The following is an 11,309-nucleotide window of genomic DNA, read 5'->3' as shown; positions in this document are numbered from 1 at the left end:
TTTAATTATGAAATTTAAATTATGTGATCCAGAACTATATTTTGGATTCTAGATGGTATAATTTAAAATATGATTTTAGTGTATTTCATTATATCATAATAACAAAATTATATCCTTTTGAATTTTTTTAATGATATTGGAAATAAATAAATGATTATATATTTTATTCAGTTATTGTAGAGGTAATAAATTGTTGAGGCGAAGTGGTTAGTTATAAAAAAAATTATTCAGTTAATAAATAATAGAAGTGATAAATAGTTGAGGGGAAGTTGTTAGTTGATTACTGTTTGTGAGGAAAATGTTTACTAATCCAATAATATTCAAACAACTACAAGGTGTGACACAAAATAATAAAAGATATTTAAAAAAAAAATTAATCCACGTGTCAGGCTTTGATTGATGGGCATCAAGTGAAACAAAAGTCGGGACTGGTGATTTCAGTCCAATCCCTTGGTAATATATTGAACAAGAGAAAAGTCTAAACCCTAAATAAATTGAACAAATCAAACCAGCATATGTGCATTGATGCCAGATCCATCGCTTCTGTCTAGTGCCCACTGGAAAATAATGGTTTCTGCCAGAGAATTTCCCTGATTTTGCAATTGCAATTCTTTTTCCTATCTGAAAGCTGGAGGAGTCCACAGCATGTACATCTGAGATATGGAACTATCTGAAGATCTTAATTCTAGAAGAAAAAAAAAATCAAAACTAGAATGGTTTATGTTTCGGACGTTCTCAAGTAGAATCATTATGTCTGATACTCCATATGATTGGGCCTATCAGCATCCACACTGTCAAAAGACACAAGTATTGTTTCGTTGAGCCTCAATTGTTCAAGAATAATACGAATAGAGTTATAGATAAAACAATGTTTGTATGAGTTTGAGACTTCTATTATGTTTAGCCAAAATTCAGATCTTCAAGCCAGACCAGATAGTTTTTACTAAAAATACTTACAGTATACGCAGACTGCCAACCATTCATTTACTATTTTTACCCAGGTGCTGGTCCAACCCACATCAATTGTCCATCTGCAGAAGAATAAAGGTATTATTACATCTTATGAAATAGCTATAACATGTATGAGGGTGATGAAAGAAAGACAGAATCAATTTCATATACTAGCACTTTAAGTGAGAAACTGAAAAACTATGACGGTAAGTAAAAACATATTCAAGTAAGTGATGATTGATTGTTATATTTAGCTTGTTAATTCCTCTAAACTGAAGGAAATACACTTTTATAAGAATTACAGAATCAAACTATAATTTTTTAATTAAAAATAACGGTTAAGATTCAAACAATTTCACACTTTGTTATACATGTATCTGTATTTAATCACAATTCAACCTAAATCACTTTGTTATAGTGCATTTTATCTTCTAAAGTGCACTATCTCACTTTAGAAGATTCAAATTAAAACTTTAAGTGTGTCAGATCCAGAATGACAGCGTCATGCAAATAAGAAACCTCTAAAATTTAACGTGAACCACATTTGTTGGGTTCTATGGTATTTCTGATATGAATATGATTATCTGCCGATTATCAACTTAAAATTCAATTCCTTTGTTTGCGCTTCACTTTTTCTCTCGGGACAAAGAAAAACAAGAAAACCCAGAAAGATGCAGGTAAAAATGATACGGAACAACTACAGGAGAAGAGGAGACCCATACTTTCTCATAGAATGATGAGTATTCCACCCAATCAATAGCATAGCAAAATACATTGCTCCTGTGGCAAAAACAAAATGGAAGAAGCCATAGCCATAAGGTACATCATCCTCTGCTGGTGGTGTATTGTCCTTCTTGAGCTGCAGGGATCTGTCAGATGTGTATTGAGAATATAATGTTAAAAAATCAAGGTAAACTTAGAGTTTGTGATTAACCTGGAAGCATTCGGAGTCTATGCCAGTTGAAAATGTCGCAATAACGATTGCTAGTACTGCAACAACAAAGCTCTGTCGACAAAGCCATCGACATATAGGTCAACCAACCCATAATTAAAAAGTGATTGAGGTTATAGATTTACGAGGTTTAAAAAGTAATTATCAAGCATAAAAAAGAAGCTATGATGATATTTCGTCTTTAAAAGAGTTTAAATATTTTCATAATAGACGAAACAGTGGTTAATATTTTCTGGGAATAGTATTAATTTTTCCTGGCTTTTATTATATTAAATGGAAAGATGTATATATGAAATGTGGATAAAACTTAGCTCCAGACTCGGAGTCGAATATACATATATATATATATATGTAAGTTTATAGATTAAAGATATATTCTAACTCATTTGACTATTCAAATTTCAATAAAGCAAACATGGCTATATATTACCCTAAAAAAAATAATAGAAGTAGAAACATATTTACAATGATGCTTAGCCAGTCTGTTTTTGTTGCAGAGTCAGACTTCCTGATGCAGTTTCCTCCTGCAGGTTCACTGCATACAAAAATATTCTAAAGCTAAAAACCAATAGAAATAAAACGAGAAGATAAGAGGGGTTGAGCTTAAATGAATAGGAATAAAAGGACATGGATATTAGACGCCTTTTTTAATAGTGTTCCTCCCATGCCTTCTTTGGAAGATAATACTGGTGTACACTAAACAATAGAGACTAAATGCTTGAACAGCAACATCGATACTAATCCAAAACTATCAAGCAAAGATGGGTAGACTTGCCTTCTAATCGCGCACCAACAAAGGAAGACAACGTAAAGTCCCATCAGGCCTGGAGTTAGAATGCCCGCATCAACCTATTGCAGAAGTAGTTAGAAATTCCACATCAAATCTTGTACGATGAAGTGAATTGAGAAAGGAAAATCTTACTTTTGGGTGCAGAGACACACTTGTCATAAGTTGGAGAAGTACTAGGGTCCAACTAATGAAGAAAATGTTGAGGAGGCAAGATGGCTTTGGTGCATACCAAATGTACATTAGAATGATCCCCATCAAACAGACAACATATGCAGTCGTTGCAAACAACATCACATGGATTCGGCTGCATGATAATTGATGATTAATGCACACAAACATTTACGGAATATGGAATCTTATCCCTGATATTATTTTAATTAAAGTAATCAACTTGTTTGTAAGTCGAATGAGGCTAAATTGCCCAAGCACAATCTTCGATTTGTTGCCCAACTTCTGGCTACACAAGAGAGCTCGTTGCTAAATTGCTAAGGTAACTGGATATGCTAGAACACAATCGATCAAACAATAACTGGTTATCCCACTCTAGACTCTTGGGTTCCTTAATGCTAATTAAAAGTTGATAAGGATTTAGAAAATCAAGATTTTCTTTTTCTTGTTGTCTCTATATAAGCACAATAATCAATTATTCAACATCCGAAAACTACTGCGCATGCCTTGCTGAAGCGTTAAACAAAAAAAAAGGTACGGAAAGTTATATAGCTACAGTTTTCTCACGCCTATTGTTCGTACTCAGGAAAGCATGCGTTTCTCTTTAACTGATAAAATCTTACCATCTTGCTGCAAACTTTTCTGACTCGCAGAAATCATTCAGCCATGTAATGAAGCTGATAATGCTTATTAGTTGGATAAGAAGGAAAACCCTGAAAAAAGAATACAGCAATATTTTGAATATTCATAGATGAGTTTAAAAAGAATGGCATGACTACATTATTTTTAAGAGGTTAAAAATGTACCCTGCACCAAAATGAGCCACCTCCCCTGCCAAAAGAATTGTATGAGAGGAATGGCAAGCTTATAATAACTACATTTTGATGTTTCAGAGAATGAACTAATTCTAGGAGGCTTGATAGAAATACAACTCACTAACCGTAAATCCGAATAAATTCAGAAGGGAGTAAAAATGGGATGATAGTCATGACGACCCAGAGAGCAATCTTGACTGACCACCATCCAGAGTGCCATGTATCTCTCACATTGTTCAGTTTAGAAGTGCGAGCAGTTGACAAAAACATTATGATAAAAAATATCTGAACTCGGGATAAGATTCATTCAAATAGTAAAGGACTTCTTCGTTGGCGTAAGGTTAAGTTACATAGTTATGACATAAGTCTTTGTCAATTCATCAATTTTCTAGTTTACGTTTTTCCACCCAGCATAAACAAACATAAACCATTGATTAATCAAATTACTACCCATTTCTTTTCTACAAAGCCTTTACCAATCATGTTCATGCGTATAATTGGAAAGGATACAAAGCAACCTAGGCTGACTCGTAAAACACCTTCAGCATCCAAACAGTCTTTCCCACCATTGCATCCTTTTAATCCTGTAGGTTCAATATATTAGATTTTAAGCCATCACATGAAAATGAAAATAATATGTTTAAACGGAAACAGCTTTAGATGGGGGAAAATGGTCTCAATCGTCCTCTGTACACGAGGTGTGTGCTCAACAATTACTCTCGATAAAAAGATAAAAAGATAAATAAGTCTTTTTTTTTCTGTTCTGAATTTATTAATGCTTGCTTATCTCACTTTGATCCTATAACATATTGAGTATATAGCAAAGTACATTGTATATTTCTGTACCCATAAAAAAAAATATTGTGCATTTCTGAATATTTTTCATTACATCTGATGGATGTTTATAAAATAATGCATGCATTCAGAGTTTGCAGGTTAAAATAGTGAATCTTAAGGGAACCAATAGGCATTATTAAGAAGAAAACTATTTCAATTTATATAAAATAAATAGAAATTTTAAAAATAAGCCCTAGATCTAAAAGAAGCATTAGTTATCGATGTGAAAATTCTATCACTTTGAGGATTTAAGAAATCTTACTCTTCATTTCTGTTAAAGCACCACGACCATAGTCCCGGGCAGCCCATGCTAGAAGATTTGACACAAGAAAAACCAACGCATAGACATATCTTGCCATCCATGGATTGGATGCATTTCTGAATTGACTGAACCATGAAGAATCCTTAGATATGATACGCCTCTCGTTACCACTGTTGCTTCCCCCAGCTTCCATCTCTTCTACACAAAATTGCTACGCAGAACATGAATGGGTCACAGAAGAAATGGGAGTCTCCTTTACGATCTTCTATTCCATTCCCTGTACTGTATTATTTTTCAGAAAAAGACTCATCTTTGTCATTGGAGCTCCATTACTATTTTAACTGGTCCTCAAATGAAATAATAGAACAACAACTTAAATCTTGAGAGAGGTTTGGGCAGCTTTCTCGGTTTAACTTATGGTTTTGTTTTTTCTCTTTGGCAGTGAATAGTGATAGTCATTTGATTTCACTTGTCCTGCCTGTCATTCCATTTTTCGGCCAACAATTACCTACCAATCATCGGAAAATAAATTCTAATTCCGACAGTTTAAATCGTATCCCAAATATCTTGCACTATAATTTCTCATCTCTCAATATCTCTCAATAATAAAGTGAACAACAGTAGTGATAACTCTCTCTCTACCCCTGAAAATAATACAAACCATACTACTAAACTGGATGGCCCAATTACAGGCACTTGCCTAAATAATGAGCATGACGAGATTGCGTTACGTAAAAAAAACGCATCAACCTGAATTAATAACTCAAAACCGACTTCAATGTCCTAGTTATCATCTCAACAAAAACGCACTATAAGAATATCCTCTAAAGAAGCAAACGTATATCTTAAAACACACCAAAAACACAATAAGTATTTAAAAAAAATTAAAATATCAGGATGAGAAATTAAAACTTTTTTTAAAAAAAAAACTCAATTATCAGTGCTAGAGTTTTATTTTTTAATTATTTGAAGCAGTTGAGTGCACTGCAGTGATTCGTTTTTCCTTTACCTCGAAGTAAGCGTCTAAACTTGGTTCAATTTTCTTTCCTAAATTTCTAACAAACACCAAAACCATCGATCACGCATAAGCATTCTGCATATTCTACACGGAAAGGAAATGCCTACAAATTATACGAGATAGAAGATCGAAGAAAATGAACATCAATGACATAAACGTGATCCAGCAAAAACACAGCCACAAAATTGTGACAAAAACAGAGCGAGAAACAGTGTTTTCTATTCTTCAGCGGCAACATTCACATTATCATGCACATAGAAAAAACTATTGAATCCTGAAAGAAGTAATTGAAGGCTTGCAAGTTGTAACTGGAACTGAGAAACGGAATGCAAAAACGAGGAATCTAAGCAATTGAGAAATGCAGATACCTGAGAGAGAAGAAGAAGAAATCAGAACAATGACAGAGGACGCAGATCTAGTTACGAGCTAACACTGAAACACTGTTTCTTGTAGAATCTCGATTTCATTCGCTATTTCTGTTCTAGTTTTCGGTTTCTCTCTTTTGAGAGAAGAAATCTAAAAAAAAAAAAAGAGAAGAAAAATAAAAACGAGAAAGTGATTATTGCGCTTTGCTTTGGTTTGCTTTTGTTGTTGTTATGCTTTTGGCTGTTGAAATTAAAAATAATTTAAAGATGAGATGAGAGAGTTTGCTTGCTTTTGGTTTGGTAGTTTTTGTTTCCTTTTCGCCGCTTTTACTCTTTTTTCCCGCCGTTTAGCCTTCTCTTTCCTTCCGCAACGGATTACAGGTTGGTGTTTCTTTCAAGGATTCATTTTATTTCTATTTTTTACTACCTATTTCTAACTCACTCTTCTAAATATCTCAATATGTAAGCATATATAATCTTTAAAATATATAATATAGCTTTATATATTATATAATTATTAATTATATAAATTAATAATAAAGATTTATGTGTATAAATATATTTTAATATTTTTTTTGAAAATATATTTAAAATAATTTTTTATTTTTATAATTATAATAAAAAATTATACAATAAATTTAAGTTTTTAAAAAATAATGTATTTTTTCCTTTTAAAATTATATGTACTAAAATTATCATAAATTTAAATATTTTTATCAGTATTAAGTGTCAAATATTGCCTAAAATGCGAACACAGCAATTAAAAAGCTTCCAGCATTGTAATGTAATAATAATATAATAATATATTCCCAAACGCATTTCTCGAAACCCAATGTTGAAAGCATAGTTTGGGTACATCAAAATTAATCAGACAAAAAATGTCTCCTTAATTCGGTGGATCGTATGAATATGAATAGAATAATATCGTGGGTGTTGACTATTGGTTGAGTAAATAACTTTAAAACATGAAAATATAAATTTATAAAGTTTAGTGAATATAAAATGTGCTTGATATTTTAAATAATTAAAAATATTTGAGAGAAGCGCTTATACACCTGTTTCCTTTATTCAGATGGTTTAAAGTTAAATAAATGAGATTAATTTTTTTCTATCGTTAACATTATAAGATTGAGAACTTGTAGACACGTTTGAATGATGTGGTGTGAATAGGTTGACGATGATGCAGTATTTTCCTTATCGATTCTAGTAGCATTGACCATTGTGGTATTTGTATTACTTTCCAAAATAGTTGACGAATTTTATTTAGTGAGTATGTGGAAGTGGATTTGAGATTATTTTAAGAAAAAATGTGAAGAAATCGTAAATATTTGGATTAAGATAAATAAATAAAAAATTATAGAAAAAGTTTAAGAGTGTGATTTAAAATTATATTTTTTTAATTGATAAATGTAAAATTAATTTAAAAATTGTAGAAAATTTATTTTATTTTATTTTATAATAATAATTGTTTTTAATTAAAATATTATTTTTGTAATGTGAGAATAAAATTCATAAAAAAATACGGATTATGTGAAACTTTCCGAACATATTTATGATTCTCAAAAAAATTATTTAAAGTTCTATTTAATAATTATCTAAAATATATAAAATTTCTAAAATATTTAAATTTTTAAATAAATACAAATCATAAATTATTTAATGTCCTATTTAAATAAAAATCTGAAATAAATAGAATTTTAAAATTATTCAAGATCTAAAATAAATACAAATCCTAAATTATTGAATGTCTTACTTAAATAAAAACATAAAAATAAATAAATTTCTAAATTATTCAAGATTTTAAATAAATATAATTTCTAAATTATTTAATGTCCTATTTAAATAGAGATTTTAAATACATAAAATTTTTGAAATATTCAAAAATCTTAAATAAATATAAATATTAAATCATTTAATGTTCTATTTATATAAAAATATAAAATAAATAAACCTCAAAATTATTCAAAATCTAAAATAAATATAAATTCTAAATTATTTAAAATTTTAAATAAATACAAATATTAAATTATTTAATATCCTACTTAAATTAAAATATGAAATATATAAAATTTCTAAAATATTCAAAATCTCAAATAAATACAAATCCTAAATTATTTAAAGTTATATTCAATAAAATTCCTAAACTATTCAAAATTCCACATAAATACATATCAAAAAATTTAATGTTCTATTTAAATAAAATCTAAAATATATAAATTCTTAAAATTTTCAAAATCCTAAATAAATACAAATCATAATATTTAATGTCGTATTTAAATAAAAATCTTAAATATATAAAATATTCAAAATCTTGAATAAATAGAAATCTTAAATATTTAATGTCCTATCTATAAAAAAACTAAAATATATAAAATTTCAAAGATATTTAAAATTCCAAATATATACAAATCCTATATTTAAATAAAAATTAAAAATATTTAAAATTCCTAAAATATTTAAAATTTTAAATAAATAAAAATCCAAAATATTTAATATCCTATTCAAACAAAAATTTAAAAACTATTTTTTTGATACCGTAAATTTGATATAGTAGTTCTTAAAAAATTAATTTCGTCATAAGTTTTTCTTTTAAAATATAATGTTTTGTCTCTTTAAATTTTCAATGACGTTAACGGGTGATGTCTGTGTTATTGACAGATAGACTTTACTTATAATCAGGATTGTATTACATTTCTCTTCTATTCATCCATTGTACCCAAAGAAAATGCATTTTACAAAACCTAAATATTTTCTCTCTCCTCTTGTACTTAAAGTTATAAATATTAAATTTTGAATTTTTTTTATTAAACAATTGAAGAAAGTTGGAAGAGATTTCAATGGAGAGAGAGATGTAATATTTTTTCTTCTTTGATTCACATGAGAAAGAATTAGTTTTAAAATACAAATTTATCTTTATAGTCTTACACTTAAAGACATTAGTGGTGATGTTTAGTCATTACAATTAAAATATTTTAAATGATCTTCATCCCTCCCTCTAAAACCCTTAATATTTAATTGAATGAACAATAATTCTAAAAGCGAAATCAACTACAGAAATACTTTTGAGTCCTTCCATTTGATGTCTTATAATATTAATATTGTTTTGGTTAAGAAGGGTAAATTTCAATTAGAGAGTAATAAGAAATAGTGGATTTTCAATTTAGTTTTCTCCATCTTTCCCAAAAACTTGGATATCTTTGTTATTATGTTCATTTCTTATTCTCCTTGACCTTGTATCTACTCCTCTTTTTAAGCTTGTATTCAATATTAAATGCCTAAATTATTCTTATAATATTTTATTTTCTACTTAATATATATATATATATATATCTACTATATAGAGAATAATTTAGATATATTTTTAATATTTAATTAAAATTATTATAGAATAAAAAATTAATATTACATTATTCAATTAAAATACAAAAGTTTTTACAAAAAGATAAATAGTTTTTTAAAAAGCTCTTATAAATACAGATGAGTTATAAGTATGTAAGGGACAAATGTCAAAGCCTCTCCCTTGTATTTATTTCAGCAGAAATTGTTTGACCTTTATCTTTGAACAAAAATTGAAAGATCCAAACGTGGGAACCATTATTTAAGCTAGTTTAGCTTCTTTAAGTTTAAAGAAAATGTTGAATCATTTTAATTATAACTATTTAAGTATAATCATTGTTTATAGCTGTGCAATTATTACAAAACACAGAGCAAACATTTATGGGATGAAATGGGGTTGGTGGTTTGAAGATCATAATTCAGAATCATGTCACAAATATGTATGAAGACATTAAATGGGTGTAGGAAGAAGACCTTTTATGTTTAGAGTATGGTTTCATGCTTACGACCATGATTTTCAGCAATAATGCCCTTTAAATAGTTGTTGGCACCATACATGTTTGAAAGGTAGTTGAGTTTGTCTTTTATGTTTTTTTTTCATCGACCAGCTTTATGAAGTAAGATATATGTGAGATTTGAGAAAATTTTGATACAATTTATATAGTTTTAAAAGACAATATCTTATAATAATATTTTTAATGTTGAAATTGACTTAGGGATATATATCCGTTTAGATTATACTTGGATATTAGTAAAATTTATGATTTTCAGCATGAATAATTTCGTTTTTGTTTATTTCTTTTGGTGTGTGTTGATAGTGATATCTTTGATAAGGTTATTGTTACCTTTTGTTTGGGAAAAGATTTCTTTAACATTAAAAAATAAAACACATAAACTTATAAATTAAAATATTAAGGAAATAATAATTATCAAATTATATGCAATTATTATATGCAATTAACATGGTATCAGAGTCCTTTCAAGTCAATTATAACTAATATTTGTTGGGCTTATCAGGTCACCTCGGACCGTTATCGGACTACTCATAACACATATCTTCACGCACGAGTTGGTAACCTCGGCGTAAGAGGTGTGTTGGAGATTCCACATCGACTAGAGATCAGGACATTTCATTGTATATAAGTGGGTGCAAACCTCACCTCATGAGCCGGTTTTATGGGATTGAGTTAGACTTAAAGTCTATTTTTTAACATAAAAAAATAAATTAAATATAATTAACATATTAGTTTATTGGAATGTGAAATATATGTTTACTTTCTTGTTTTAAGATATTAGTACCTGTTTGTTTATGCCTAATGCATTGCCATGAGACACGTTTTCCAACTAAATTTAATTATTATTTCACTGCAAACAATTAAGCAATAAAAAATAGCAAATCAAACACACGTTATTGACTGTATTTGAATAATAAAGAAAAACAAGGTGAAAAACAAAACACTTTGTCATTTAACCAGCTTATTTTTCACAATTAAAAAGGAAAATTATTTAAAAATAAATAAAGCAAAGACACTCGAAGGACAACAAATGTGCAAACTCATAATTAGTACGTGTTGGCAAGTTGAGGAAATGATTCACAGATTTATTGGACTTCAATAATTTTGAACTTAAAATAAATGTCTTTTGAAACAAATATATTTAAAATATTTGTTGTTTATCACAACAAATTATTTTAAATTATACATTATCTACATTGTTTTTAAGCTTTTTATTTTTCATCTATTACTTTTAGGATCAAATCGTGCTGTATAAAATGTGATAAGGAGTATGAGAATCTTAATTCGGATAAGTTTTTTG

The 11,309-nt window shown here is 28.6% G+C and overlaps 1 protein-coding gene across 3 annotated transcripts; it reads right to left on the bottom strand.

Annotated features, from left to right (window-relative positions):
* Positions 1 to 360: 360 nt before the first annotated feature.
* On the bottom strand, positions 361 to 6,391 carry LOC137812886 (uncharacterized). Of its 3 annotated transcripts, none has more exons than XR_011081293.2 (13): positions 6,162 to 6,391; positions 4,776 to 5,057; positions 4,187 to 4,260; positions 3,802 to 3,961; positions 3,668 to 3,692; positions 3,485 to 3,574; positions 2,826 to 2,997; positions 2,679 to 2,752; positions 2,369 to 2,438; positions 1,886 to 1,957; positions 1,674 to 1,820; positions 958 to 1,031; positions 361 to 791 (listed from the first exon to the last, which is right to left on the bottom strand). XR_011081293.2 is itself a non-coding variant. In XM_068615124.2 (13 exons), the coding sequence occupies exons 2-13, from the start codon at positions 4,966 to 4,968 to the stop codon at positions 736 to 738; spliced, it is 1,197 nt and encodes a 398-aa protein (XP_068471225.2). In that variant the 5' UTR covers positions 4,969 to 5,283; positions 6,162 to 6,391; the 3' UTR covers positions 361 to 735. The 3 variants fall into 3 exon arrangements, 2 of the variants coding, with proteins under 2 accessions (XP_068471225.2, XP_068471224.2); XM_068615124.2 differs by having other exon boundaries at positions 1,674 to 1,810; positions 4,776 to 5,283; XM_068615123.2 differs by having other exon boundaries at positions 1,674 to 1,810.
* Between the last annotated feature and the right edge of the window lie 4,918 nt (positions 6,392 to 11,309).

The sequence above is a fragment of the Phaseolus vulgaris genome, chromosome 2 (genome assembly GCF_051622355.1).
Source record: "Phaseolus vulgaris cultivar YP4 chromosome 2, ASM5162235v1, whole genome shotgun sequence".
Taxonomy (NCBI): domain Eukaryota; kingdom Viridiplantae; phylum Streptophyta; class Magnoliopsida; order Fabales; family Fabaceae; genus Phaseolus; species Phaseolus vulgaris.
Note: the sequence above shows the minus strand (reverse complement) of the source record. Positions and strands in the feature narration are given on the sequence as shown.

What these genes read in the sequence shown, in the direction of transcription:
- LOC137812886 (XM_068615124.2), bottom strand. Translation starts at nt 4,968, where the DNA reads ATGGAAGCTGGGGGAAGCAACAGTGGTAACGAGAGGCGTATCATATCT. An exon ending in TGTTGGTGCGCGATTAGAAG is followed by an intron (nt 2,439 to 2,678) that starts GCAAGTCTACCC and finishes TTTTGTATGCAG; the next exon opens with TGAACCTGCAGGAGGAAACT. An exon ending in ACTCATCATTCTATGAGAAA is followed by an intron (nt 1,032 to 1,673) that starts GTATGGGTCTCC and finishes ATTCTTCTGCAG; the next exon opens with ATGGACAATTGATGTGGGTT.